This window comes from Lissotriton helveticus, chromosome 5_1, assembly GCF_964261635.1.
Source record: "Lissotriton helveticus chromosome 5_1, aLisHel1.1, whole genome shotgun sequence".
NCBI classification, from domain to species: Eukaryota; Metazoa; Chordata; class Amphibia; order Caudata; family Salamandridae; genus Lissotriton; species Lissotriton helveticus.
The window spans coordinates 1,241,736,665-1,241,751,137 of NC_136065.1; the positions used below are offsets into that span (position 1 = coordinate 1,241,736,665).

Genomic DNA, 14,473 nt, shown 5'->3' on the forward strand with positions numbered 1-14,473 from the left:
AGCCGTACCTTATTCTACAAGTGTTTTGATTGCACCTGCAGCTGTTTTGTAATTATTCAGACTGCGGCAGCTGTACGTGTTTAATGGTACTAGCTCTGATTTGTCCGCATTTTAATGTGATACACGTTTTTTGTGTGTCGAAGTTTTTCGGCGGTGATAGTGTTCCACTGCGCTGGTGCTCTGTGCTGTTGGCCGGACATTGCAGTTCTGAAGAATCGTATTTGCGATCGGACCAGAGTGCTCTTGTTGTTTTAGATGTTATATCATCTGAAAATCCATTCTCAAGACGGTAACAGTGACATTGTTTTAGTTTGAAACTAATCACTGGTTTCTGCATGAGCTGCTTTCCTTCGTGTGAGCCTCTAAGAAATCTCAGCTTCTATCATACATCACAGGCTGTTGCACTCTGGGAATTCAACCACGTTGTGACGTGCTACGTGCCTTTGTCAACATTTCTTTGCTTTTGTTACCATAGCAGCGCGTCTCATTTTCCTGTCAAACAAAGATTATTTTTTTTACTCGTTCACAATTTCTTTATTCTTTATTTGATAATTCTTGCACAAATGTTCTGCATTCAGCTTATGCTTCGTGTCATGCAATTGTTTCAGCCTATCAAGTACTACAGTTGAAGCGTAATAGATTTTGCTACAATTCGTAACTACACAGACTTCGGTGACTACTTTATTATTTTAGCATTGTTATTTTAGTAACCCATTTCCTTTTCAGATTTTCTACAAATTTGACTATTTGAAATTATTATATTACATAAGTTTAGACCTTTTCATTAGATTTAATGCTTAAAAATATTGTTTAGTGTTTATTTATTTCCCATCTTCTACTGTTTTGAGTCATGTCTAATATTGTTGCACCCCCACATTTTTTTGCCAGTGGCTGGTGAACCCAAAATGGAATGGGACTTGTGATATCCAATGTTCCTGGTCTATGTTGACGTTCTCGAAGAGGATGGTTGTTCTCCGAAGAGAAAACTTGCACTTTTAAGGCACTGTTTAGGGGGGCAGGTTTAAAAGAATTTGCTACCTATCGAAAGTTCCGGAGATACCAATGTTTTTGATATTGCTATTCAACAAATGAGTATTAGATTTGGTATAAAAATTAATACTATCATGGAAAGGTTTAAATTCTATTCTCGTGCACAAAAGGAGGACAACTCCACTGAGGACTATGTGGCTTTACGCACTTTAGCAGGAACTTGTGCTTTTGAAACTATTAATTTCGAGCAAGTTTTAAGGGACCAAATTATGATGGAAACTAAAAGCAAGAAAATTCAAGAAAGACTATGGATGCGTACTGAATCGTCTCCAAGTGCTGCAGTAAATATTGCTAAAGGTATTGAATAATCTGAGAAGTTTGTTAGTGAAATTAGGGGACAAGTGTTAAAGTTAATGAGGCTGTTCCCGAAGTGTCTGTAGTAAAGGATCAAGTAACTTACAAGAAATGTTCCGCTTTTCTCTCTAAGGAAGACACTGTGGGAAAAGAGAACACATTTTTTGAGGGAAAAAAAGCCTAAATTGTTTGTTACAGGTGCGGTGGTCTTGACCACGTTGGAAGCTACAAAGGGTGTCCTGCGTGGAAGAAGATTTGTATTAAATGTAAGAAAACTGGACATTTTAGTAAAGTTTGCAAGTCTTCTCAGAAAATTAATTTCATGACACACGAAGAGGGTGAACCTCCTCCTGAGGTCAATAATTTACTGTGTGTCGATAATACAAATTGCAAAGGTTTTCCAACCGGCACAGTGTCAATTGTTAGTATAGAAGTTTCTATGTTAGTAGATTCATGTGCTTGGTACAGTATTATTGGCAGAAAAGTTTTTGATGAATTTTGAAAGACGAAAAAGTTATTTCCACCTGACATTCAACCTGGTGGTTACTCTGTTCACAAGATTTATCTTGATGGGTTCATGTGGGTGGATTTATAATTTAAAGGCAGAAGAACCAGAGGAAAAGTGTATGTAACCACCAAAGGTGTATCTCTAATTGGTTGGCCTCATCAACAAGAAATGGATAGAAAGTTAGATCCCAATGCTTCGCCACCCGTCTATGTCGAGGCATCCAAAAATGAGGAACTTGCGACTGAAATAAAAGACAGGTTTCCTACTCTCTTCCACGATTCTCTAGGAAAATTTGTTAATGTTAAACAAAATTATTCTCAAGGAGTGTGAAATTCCTGTTAGACACAGAGTAAGAAATGTACCATTGGCATATTGTGATAAACTTAAGGAAATATTAACTGATTTAGTTTCTAAGAACATCATTGAACCCATAGAATCTTCTCCATGGGTTTCTCCGGTCGTTTTGTCCCTTAAAAGTAATGGCGACCTTAGTTTGTGCGTTGATCTTCGTAGTCTTAATAAAGAAATATGGATTGATAGACATCCTTTACCCCACATACATGAGTTGATTTCCACTCTTTCAGGTGCCTGTGTTTTCTCCACTGTAGAGCGCCTATCATCAAGTTGTTCTACATGAGGAATCTACATTTTTGACAGCTTTTGTAACACCTGAGGGTATGCTTCAATTTTCACGCATGCCGTTTGGCCTAGCCAGCGCTGCTTCTGTTTTTCAAAGATGTATGAAGGAGGTTTTGGAAAGATGTTCTGGTGCGATTGCTTTCCAGGACAATATTTTAATTTTTGGAAAGGACTACGAGGAACATGACAACAATTTGGAAAATGTGTTAAGATGTGTACAAAATAAAGGTTTGACTTTGAAAATTTCTAAGTGCAAATTTAGGCAAAGTAAAGTGGAATATTTGGAACATGAGATCTCTAGTAATGGTATAAAACCTAAATGGAATCATGTTCAAAGTATTTCTAATGCTCCTGCTCCTACTACAAAAGAACAATTGTCTTCTTTTTTAGGCTTGACAGAATTTTATAGTAAATTCGTACAGGATTATTCTTCAAAAGTACATTCCTTAAGAATATTGTTAAAAAAATGTGAATTTTACTTGTGACAAAGAACAACAAATAGCTTTTGAGCTTTTAAAAAAAGAAATTGTCTTTTTTGAGACCTTTTGAAATTGGAAAAGAATGTATTGTAGCTGTAGATGCCAGCAATGTAGGTTTGGGCTCTGTGTTACTGCAAAGGAACAAAGGCGATGAATATGTCTCTTATGCATCTAGAACGTTACATGGTGCTGAATATAATTATTCCACCATTGAAAAAGAACTGTTAGCATGTACATGGGCTGTGCAACATTTTCGTCAATTCTTGAGGGGAACCAAATTTTGTTTAAGAACAGTCCACGAGCCTTTGATCAATATGTTAGCTGCCGGTGGTGGTACAACATTAACAGCTCGCTTAGCACGACTGGCTGCCAAATTACAAGAATATCAGTGTGTTGTTGAATTTGTTCCAGGGCGTTTAAATGTACATGCAGATTGTATGTCACGATTACCTTTGTCAGATGCACCTGACACCAACAGCAGTGGTGTTGACTTTGATGTGGCTTACACGATTGATGATGTTAATAGTGGAAGTACTAATGTATTGTCATCAGAAGCTATTTCTGAAACTGATTGTAAGAATGCAATGTGTGAGGACAGTATCTTATCTAATGTGAAATTCTTACAAGTGGGTTGGCAAGAAATTAAGTGGTGAACTTGTGTCATTTTGCAAGATCAAGAATAAGCTAATGTTTTCTCAAGGTATTGTAACAAGAGGGGATAAAACAGAGCTGTGCACAGAGACTCACGACCTCAGTGAATTAGGGTGTGCCAAAAACTCACCTTAGTACCCAAAATCCCCTACCAGACTACCAGCAGTGTCTCATTAGCTCTTCATCCTATAGTAAAGTAACCAATGATTAGACTGCCCAGAACATGCGAATTAGGATACCTCAGGTAAGGTGGCAAACTAGCACTCTTTCGTTATACTCTCATACCAGTCCAGTAAAGGGAGACATGTGCATGTTTAAAATATTTATTTTAACGCCGTGATCTCAAGTGCAGCATCTTAGCTAATACAAGCAGACATATTATAAGAAATAAGATTGTAAGCATAGTTACTGTTCCATAAAATACAAAGGGAGAAAGCATGTTATAATGCTAAATGGAAACAGGTTAAATATATACCTATATTTCACCCTCCTTTGCTAGAAGGATATTTTATAACAAAAGATGGTCTCTTAGGCTTGCATAGACGACCCCATACTTCAAAGATTAGCAGGAGTGAATCACCTCGAGTTCTGCACAAGCTCTCAGCATACGAATGTTCTCCAAGTGTGTGCAAATATACCTACACAGTGCACTGTTAAAGGCGCCAGTATCTGAGTTGGCCACGGCTGCATATATGTTATGGATAGAACGTGTGCCAATCAGTTCAAACAACAGCAACAGTGTTGATATAACCTTGAAGGTCTCGGCACTCACTGTTCAGACTAAGCTTACAAAGCAAGTCTAGCAATGTAGAAAAACAAGTTTTTCTCATGTGAAGCAAAACACTCAGCCTAACTCTAAACAATAGCCAACGTGTGTGCTGTGTGCAAAAGAAAGCAAAAGGTTAAATGGCGTTTAAACTTCTAATAAGCTCATGCTAACTTAACACTCGAAGGCTCAGCCCCACTACACCCTCCCTTGATCGGAGCACGGACAAGTAATGGGGGCAAAGCAGGAACGCAGAGTTTAAGTTCGAGAGATAGAATCAAGTTCAAATTTGCGATAATTGGAAAAACGGGAGCAAACGCCGAATTTTAAAAATACTCCAATTTAGTAATCACTTGTGGGTACAGAAAAGCCAACAGGCCAAAAAAAACAAAAAAGAAAATAATTTTAAAAAATCCAATGTCCAACACGTGACGTCGGTTTTGAGTTAGCGAGAGAAGGAAATGCACCTCACTCCAACAGTGTATATGCACAGTACGTTGCAACAGCCTTCAACAGGAAGTCATTGTTATTATCTGAAAACATTTCAGCCATCCAATTTAGTAACGGGAATGAACATACATGTTCCTCAATAACCGGAGCCTCTAGTACCATCAGAGGACAACTCAGGTTTACTTCAGTATAACTGCGTGCCAAGAATTCATGCGGCGCTGCAAAAATATTCCAACGTCCCAGGACTCCATGCATCTCTGCAAAGGCCATAATCCCACCGCCAGAACAAAGCAATTCATGAGCAACTAAGGGGCTCATCAGTTGATCATAATCTGCGTTGGGAGACACCGTACTGCAGAGACACAAATCCAGAGCCCAATTCGAAATCGCAGCTCAGGCAATGAAAGACAGGCTGGACGCATGTGAAAAAGGAAAATCGAAACGATAATCTATAAACTGCACTCAATGTAGCCAGAGGCAGCTCTCCATAGTAATCAAGCATTCGGTTGCAGAGCAGCAACAGCCGGGGCAAATCGTCTCGTGGCACAGGATGTGCATTCATTCTGAAATAAACAAAGTAGTAGAAGCACTCCGGCAACCAGAGCGAGCATCAAGGGAAATCCACCAAAAAGGCTGGAGAAAATCGAATGAACAAATGCTGGGAACACACCGAATATAGTTTGGAAGGAAGTCACAAGGCCACTGCTAACAACTTTAAAAAAGTGAGCCAACCCTGTGGTCGAGGAGGCATTAAAGATAGTGTGAATTAACTCCCCGAAATAAGGCATGGACTTCTGTTTATGAACCGATTATCTAACACATCATTTAGTGGACTACATATTACTCCCCTCTATAGTGTATGAGGTTCCAAACAGGATCTCCAATGGTTATAACTGCAGTGATAGATTTTATTCAATCGGGCACATAGATTTAAAACTAAGAGGAAATGTATTCAAATTTATTTTTTATGCATACATGAAACATAGACCTAATTTTACTCAATTGGGTTTCAGAATGCTACAAGATATACAGGTGAACTCTGGATCTATATAGATAAGGAATTGTACATCAGGACGGTCGCAAATTTATTTGGAACCCCTTTGTGGGTTGGAATTATCACCACATATAAAGTAGGTGACAATTTTCTCAATCTTGAGGTGGTTTTTATGTGAAAGCCGAGAGTAAAAGGTCATTGAATTTTAGTGTTCTGATATTCACTCATACATGTACTGGTTCTACCTTAATTGCAGATCCTAACACCTGGAAAAGTATAGGTATTTATTTGAAGTATATTACATGGTGACGGCACATGGTTGAGTTGTGATTGGCTTAGATTCACTTGTTATTGGTTTATTTATCTCTTCTTCTTTTAACTTGCTATATAGTTCTTGACAAGTTTACTTGCAGTTTTGTTTTATTTAGTTGCTGATACTTCACAGCACTTGTCTTCTTACACTTGGGCAATAAGGTGGTACGTAGAGTGTGTTCTTTCAGTGCACTGAGCATTTTCTCTCCATTTAGTGTTGGTTATGGTACGCCTTTTTAGAGGCGCTTGTATACAGACATTAAAGAATTGGATTTTTGTGATGATACTTTGTGCTATTATTAACAGTTACTACGTTTAAAGTAAAGTCATGCTTACATATGTGTAATGAGTCTTGCAATATTGAATACAGAGGATTTATCTATGTTTATGTTTGTACAGCCTTGAGGAAGTCGCAGGATCACGCCCCAATTGCGACGAAACACTTGTTGGCTGTGGCTGGAATCAAAAGAATAAAACCTGAAAAAAAAAACAACAGAAATTGTGTATACTTTGTTTAAAATGACTGTGTCTGTTGTCGAAACAGGGAAACCTTTTTTCAAACGTAACGTGTACTTGGGAGTGAAATTCATGTGTATAAAGCTTTGCTTTTGTTTTGTGGAGTTTAGTGGTCCTCCACACCTTGGAGCACTGTTGACATAATAATTTTAGAAATTTACAAATTTGTGCAAATCTGCCAAGTGGCGCCGAAATCCCTATACATAATACCACGTACCTTAGGATTTATTAGCCACTGCTAACAACTTTAAAAAAGTGAGCCAGCCCTGTGGTCAAGGCGGCATTAAAGATAGTGTGAATTAACTCCCCGAAATAAGGCATGCACTTCTGTGCGGGTGTTTGCCACGTGAAGGACAAATGTCTCGCGTGCAGATGTAAGGGCGACTTCTTTCTGGGACAAAAGAGCTCCTATTCGACTCATCTTGTTGAACTCTGCTTTCAAGGTCTGAATTGATGGCCAGATGGAAACATCCAGCTTCCCATGTGGAGGAGGAAACATAACAAACTACACGTTGGGAGACCGTAACAATGTAAGGAATTCCAGCCAGCATCCCACAACAATCCTCATTATTTAAAAGTAAAAAAACTACAGTTTGCTAGTAATGTGAATGTGGGTGTGATAGCAGGTGTTGGGGTATCTTTTAAGACACAGGCCACATTAGGTGCATTTTGATTACACGAGCCATGCAATTGAATGTTCCTACACACTAACGAGTGATCAGGTTTTGTTGTGCAACCTTCACTATTAAAATAAACCTCTTTTCTCTCCCTCAGGCACCTATAGGTAAATGGTAGTGACCAAGCTTCATGCAAATAAGCGGTGCCCAGAGGTTCATACCTGCCTATTGCATAATACTTCATGCAAGCTTCGAATTTGAACAAAGGAAATGGTAATGTTATTAACCCATGGACGAGCCACACAGCATAATTTGTTTCGCCCACAGAAAACGGCAAAGGTTCTAACTTTTCAATATGTAACATAGAAAAAGTTGCATCTTTCATAGACATAAATTCCTGTTTATCAATCAAATTAAAAGGGGCAAACAATGAGGACGTATTCATGTAGTCCCAAGGCACCTTCCCTGCCTTTAAAGTTTGTAAAGTCCATGCAAACTGCATAATGGAACTCAACTGATTTTGGCCATGGTGCAAAACAAGAGACTTCTTCCTGCACAATATCAACAACAGACTAAACAATATTATCTAATGTGTAAAGGCGGGAAGAAAGTGTGTTAATGCAGTTATCTACAACTGCTAGCACTTTTTATAAATTTGCTTGATCTATAGCTCTTAAGCGGGAAGCAGCCTCAATCTGGGACAGTTTCCAAACTTCATTGTAAATAGCATATATCCACCTTTTGGATCTGCCGTAAGCAGAGCCCTTGACAAAGTCATTCAGATCAACATCGTCAGTCAATTTAGACAAATGAAGCTTAACTGACGCTAAAGTGGAGTGTTTGAGCCAATTCTGACACAGCTTGCCTACGGAATAGGTAGTTAAAGAATGGTCACCCTCAAAACGGGAATCCACCCTAACCTGTGTGTAGCCAGGGGCTAAACCCAGAAAACGATGTTGGCAAGAATCAACACTTCTGTGCTACAACAACCAACCCTTAGGATCCAAACTGGATATGTTAAAAGTAGACTTCAGCAACAGAGTCTGTAATTCTCTGATAGAAATACTGGTATGATTATCCCAACCGGGGTACTCTACAATTCTGGAAAAGAAGGAGCAATTAATTTTTAAGTAGTAGCCAATCCAAAGCAGGTGGTTTGTAAAATAGTTGAATTCAAAAACAACATATGGTTTGGAATGAGACATGCACGATGCAAAGCCTCTGTGCCTTGCACTTGCCAACTTTTAGAACCCCAAACAGATTTAAGATCAATAGTATCTTTCCACAGTTCATAGTCCCCAATAGCCAACTGGTCAAGAAAGGACTTAGAATGTAATAATTTTGTGTGGGTAAGTCTAACTTTGGAAGAGGACTTTTCGGTCATCTTAAAATATAATGCATTAGGATTTGACTGATTAAAATCAGTGAAATAAGTGAATCTCTTTAAAAGAGAATTTGAGCTGCCTTCAACAGGAGTGGGGCAATGTTCCCATTGTGTATAATTAACCATATTTCTTCTTGTGTTTGCCTTATGTAGGTAGTGATTTCCATAGTGTTGATAACAAAACAAATCACCATAATTAACCGAATCTAAATATAAATCCTCAGCATCAAAAGCAGCATAATATTTCAAATCTGAAAACAAAGCCTCTACGGCTTGAACATCCCAATCATCAGGGCGTATATTCTGTTTAATCACATCCTCCGTAGAAACTTTTAGTACGTTTGGGACCATGAATCTGAAATTTAACAGCATCCAATACAAGCCCATCTAAGACTGGCCAAGGAGTAATATTTACAAAAGTCAAGTCCCTCTTCATTCTGTGTGATGAGGAATGGGGTGCCAATGTTCCTTTAATTAGTCGAATAGCAGTCCTCTCTTCAATGTAGTGTCCATTCACAAGACGGAAAAAATACACCACAAAACCAATTGACATAAACAAAAACCTTTTAAAAAGCACCAACCAAATGTAAGTCCAAGGAGGAATCAAAAAATGTTTTTTAAACCATGTTGCAAAAACAGAAAGTTTTGAAGGGGGACTTCGATGTGGTATAGTGTCAAATGAAAATCTGGACTCAGTGGCCAAACAGGTTTGTAAATCGGTCATCGATAAGTCTGTGGGGTATACTCAGTATCATCAAGATGAGCATCAGGTGGGGTATTCAATAAAGGACTTGAAACAGCAGGCATCTCGAAGGCAATGTCAGGCCTGTTAGGAGCAGGAGCCAAAACAGAATTTCTCAGTATCGATGGACAAGAGACCGCAGGAGTCATACTAAGAAGAATCGGCCACTCTGTAATTTGACATTGTCAATGGAAATGTACCTTTTTTCCTTACGACCTGGAAGTGGAGGTAAAACGACTGTTCTTGTGCCCTGCACGCCAAGTACAGGAACTGGAGCTCGATATGAGGGGCCAAACTCTTTCTTGTTCTCGACTTTCTCTCGGACCAGACTCTGGGTAGCCAGCCAACTGCCGGAATCTGCAACGCAGCGTCAGATGTGGCGTGCTTGTGTTCCTTTGCAAGACTGTCTCTCGTCTCTTGTAGAGTCTGTAAAACATTACAATGTTCATCTACGTCAAAGGGGGCAGCTGCCGCCGCCTGGTGTAGACCTTCAAGGTCCGGGACAAACATTTTGTTACTAAAGAGCATCTCGTATGGGGTCCGCCCACCCAGAGATCTTCTAGGGAAATTATTAAGTGCGCGCTGTACGCCATTGAGATGGGCTAGCCAGTTTCGGCCGGTACCTATAACCCTAGCTGTCAAGGATTGCTTTAAGTCACGGTTCATCTGCTCCACAACACTATTACCCTCAGGCCGGTATGGAGACGAAAATTTGACCAGGACCCCAATGAACTCATGGCATCCTTGTACGCCTTAGAGGCGAACGCTTGACCCAGGTCCGAATGGAAGGTGCAACACGCAAAAATTCCCACAAAGACACGCAAATCCCTTATGACAGTTCATCAATCAGCACTTCGGTGGGTCCACACCCCTACAAAGTGCGTGCAAGAATCAACTGCAACTAAGATGTACTTCTACGCAGTATCTGAAGAAAAAGGACCGCAGTGAACCAAATAAACACAACCAAGTGGTTTATTGGAAATGTACAAATGTGTCTGGGGCGGATGTGTAGCAGTCGAAGGCTTGATCTGCTGACAAATGTCACATTGAAGGACATAATCACACGTCTGTTTATACAGTCCCCACCAACAAAAACGCTGTTGTAGTTGAGATACAGAAGCCGAAACGCCCACATGTGCGGACGCAACACCCTCGTGGGCAGCTGTAATCAGCGCTGACCTGCAGTCCGCGTTGGGAATCAATCTGTCTCCAACGTCTGGTATTTTCACAAAAGGAACTTTATCAGAACTTAAATGATAAGAATACTTTGAAGGAAATCCAGTAGGATATTTACTTCCCTTCTCAGTAGCGACAATTGCTGCCAAGATGTCATCATCAATCTTACTTTTGGAACGTGTAACTGCTGCAACCAAATATGTCGAAACTGCTGTCTTCGCGGCCTCTTCAGCCAGACTATTGCCAACAGTGTGAGCTCCCACACGCTGATAACCAAAAGTATGAATTGCATATACGAGTGGCAGTTGTTCTTTAAGTTCAGCCACTCGAACCCAGATCATTTTATGTTTTATTGTGCTACCTTTGGAGTCACGATAGTCGTTCTGAGTCCAAAAGAACAGATTGTCATTGTAAGACTGGACACAGTAGTAAGAGTCACTCACAATAAGAGTAGTCACACCAGGATCTGCGTACTCCAATGCAAGCATCAGAGCACGGAGCTCTGACAACTGGGCGGTACAGTCCCCTAATGTCTGTGTATGTACGACATTGGACTTGAACTCTCCATTCGCCATGGTACCAGCCACAATTGCACAACCTGAGGAGTATGCGTGCTTAGACCCATGCGCAACTTGTGCCGAACCATCAGTGTAAATGATACAATGGAAATCCTCCAAAGAGCGCATAGTCAAAGGGGCAGAATGAACAAATTCATACTGCAAGAACTCCTGCGACTGTAAGGAGGCGTAAAAAATGAACGTGACATCCGGAGACGTCAATGACGTTGCCCATTGTATCCACTGTGGGTGCAAAGCTTTAGAATTAGGTACACTGGCTTTCGTAACTGTCTCCAAGGCGGGATGCTGGGTAACAACCAACATGCTTTTTCCCTGCGACAGTGCGCGTTCCTTTAGAATTGCCATTTGCACTGCTGTCAAAACTTTTTCCACAGTGGAAAACCGCATTTCAGCCGAAGTGTACAAGTGTGACTTGTAAGCGATAGGTACTGTGTCACCTTCGTTAAAAGTAAGGTATGTGAAACCCACCGCCTCAGGGAAGATTCTTATCACCAGGTTGGTGTGGTTATCATGAGTCAGTAAGAATTTAGATTCTTGCAGATCAGCCTGCAAGGATTGCAAAATGGCTGAATGTTTAGGCAGCCAGCACGATTTGGTAAAAGTTGGTTGCATCAAAGCATATAATGGCTTGATACACTGGGCATATTCAGGAATGTATGTATGCCCGAAATTACAAAATCCCAGCAAGGATTGCACTTTTTTCCGTGTTGTAGGAGCGCGCAGTTGTGCGCATTTCTCCAAGAAGTGAGGAGCCAATCCTCATCCTTCATTGTTGAGCTCATAGCCCAGAAACAACACTGTGTACTCTGCAATGTGTGACTTTGCAAAGTTAAATTTGTAAACGAAGTCCGCAAAACAACGCGGCACCTATGCGCCCATATCTCGTCATCTGTGAGATAAATGTCATCCACATAAGAACACGCATCTGGGTCGATTCTCTCTAAAAGAGAAAATATATGGGCAGCAAACACACCTGGACTATTCTTTTAGCCCATAGCTAAACGTTTAAATTTTCGCTGTGTGACACCGCTGGTAAAAGCGGTCCATTGACTACTTAAACCTGAAAGGATGTGGGCAAAAAATCCATTGGAAATGTCAAGCGTGGTTTTAAACCTTTTACGCAGAAGACCATCCACCAGGGGAGAGCCGTGAGTATTCTGTACTGCACAGGTACGGCAATGCGAGTTTAGATGTTGGTAATCCAACACCAAACGGTAAGAACCATCAGGCTTGGTCACAGTAAAAAGAGGCTTATTCATCGGAGACACACAAGTTTCAATCACACCTTGATATTCCAATTGATCAAGGATTTCTGCGACCGAAGCTTTCACTTCACGCCGCATGGGATATTGAGGTTGAGGCTGTGGCATAGACCACAAGGGAATCTCATGTTGGGGGGAGAATTTATCCCAACCACAGTGAGTAAGGTACAAAGCAGGCGCAAGTGCCTTAGCCCACTCTTCTGAAAAATTCAGCTCATGCTCCTTTGACACTGTGTGCGCGAAACTAGGGAGGATTACCTCCTCCCCTCTCGGAGCTGCGAGAACAAAAGGTGGGGGCCAGTCTGTCATGTATTCCTATAGGTTCTGAATCGATCCCCCTATTCCTGACCCTATTCTGGTTAAACTAACCATCAAGTTAACTAACAGTCAGCCCATGAGGCAAGAAAAGCCCCCATGATGCAGATACCGTTATCTGACGCAGTCACACTACGGCACAGGAACGTGTTATCTGATTAGGTCATAACGCTTGAGATCTAATTAGACAAGCGACATTCCTCCAGCCCCTGATAAGGCATACGACGTTCTCATAACAAATCAAACCTATGACAACCTGGAAAATCCGTGCGGCCATTGTTTTGATTTCACAGAGAACTTCAGTAAAAGAATGTGCTAACGAGCAAGTCGTATGACATCTTTATTGACGTATCTATGTCCATCCTTACGTCAATCTCGGCACCTTTTAGGTATAAATATTGCCGATCTTGCCCTATGCAAACACACGCGTGGTGACAAGACGGAGCAGCCATACTTGCCGAAGCCCGAGAGCAGAAGCAGACCCCACTGGCAGCAGCCCCGCCTTCCTGACGCGCTGAGAGACGCGCTGCTATCTCAAGCCGAGAGACCCAGCACCGGCGCTTCTGGGCAGCCCTCGCAGGCAGCCTGGAATATCGAGAGCAGAGAAAGAGATACCATTCCTCATTCATCCTAAATTCCAGGTACAGAACTGAATAACCCCTCACAGAGAATTCTTTAGTTATTCACTTGGCAAAAACAAACTTAACTTAAACTGTAACTTTCTATTCCCGCCCACGCATTAGACTTAGGTCAGGTACACGGGGTAGGCGTATTTAGAAACACCAGTTGAGTACGTTAGTCAAATGTATATGTGTATGTAAATATATTTTAATCATTTTAAACATCATATGGCTCAGAAACCATATCAATGTTTTTACAGTATTATTTTATACTATTGCTTTTAATGTATGCACTTTACTTAACTATAAGTATTGCAATAATATCGATCCATTTCTCTTGTACGAGAAAAGAGACTGATCAATAAATAACACCTTTTTATTGAACACGCCCGTCTCTTCCTTTTCTCTACAATCTGATGAGACTAAGAATGCACGTACTGACTGAGTAAAATAATTGCCTTGTGCTCACACGACTCTTGAGATTGACTCTTGATTAGGGGAGAGCAAAGTTGTCATGTTCTATGGTTGTCAGAAACTAAATCCCTTCTTGTCTAATCAGGGAAGTTAATTCCTCCTTGAACATTCGAGAAAGTTTCTAGCGAACTCTGAGCTACGCTGGCAAACCCAAAACTTAAGTCTAGTATCGACAGTAGTAGACCTAGTTAACGTCTGGCCTAGGCCTTTACTGCTGTAGGTACTATTCCAATGCGCAGAGCCTATTGGGAAAATAGGAGCTACACTACATGGCGCCCAACGCGTTTGGAAAGGGCGATAAAACTAACGTAAGACATTTAGAGTAACTCAGTCGTGCTTTCTCACTCAGACCCCTTTTCCCAAATACTCCAAAGACGTCTGGAGTGGGTGAAAGGTAATATCCTCCAAAACCTCGCAGGAGGGAACTCCTATGTATGGTTCTTGGTATAGTCAACGTTGAAGGATACACTGTTCCAAAATATTGTGCATCTAATCTTTGTTCCATAAGAAACCTGATCTGCAAACAAACATAATACCATCCTGTCGGTAAAATGGGAGACAGTGATGAAGAAAGAGAGGCAGTTAGATTAGCAGCTGAAATAGTAGCAGCTGATACTGCAGCACTAGATGCGGACGGGGATATAAT

At 40.8% G+C, this 14,473-nt stretch overlaps 1 protein-coding gene across 1 annotated transcript in view; it reads right to left on the reverse strand.

Annotated features, from left to right (window-relative positions):
• Positions 1-414: 414 nt before the first annotated feature.
• Positions 415-14,473, reverse strand: part of LOC144752612 (uncharacterized) — a 38,762-nt gene continuing 24,703 nt past the window's right edge. Inside the window, exons 2-3 of the mRNA XM_078640492.1 lie at positions 10,536-11,702; positions 415-492 (exon numbers count right to left, since the gene is read on the reverse strand). Of these exons, the coding sequence (XP_078496618.1) occupies positions 415-492; positions 10,536-11,702 (1,245 nt within the window). The remainder of the gene's footprint in view (positions 493-10,535; positions 11,703-14,473) is intronic.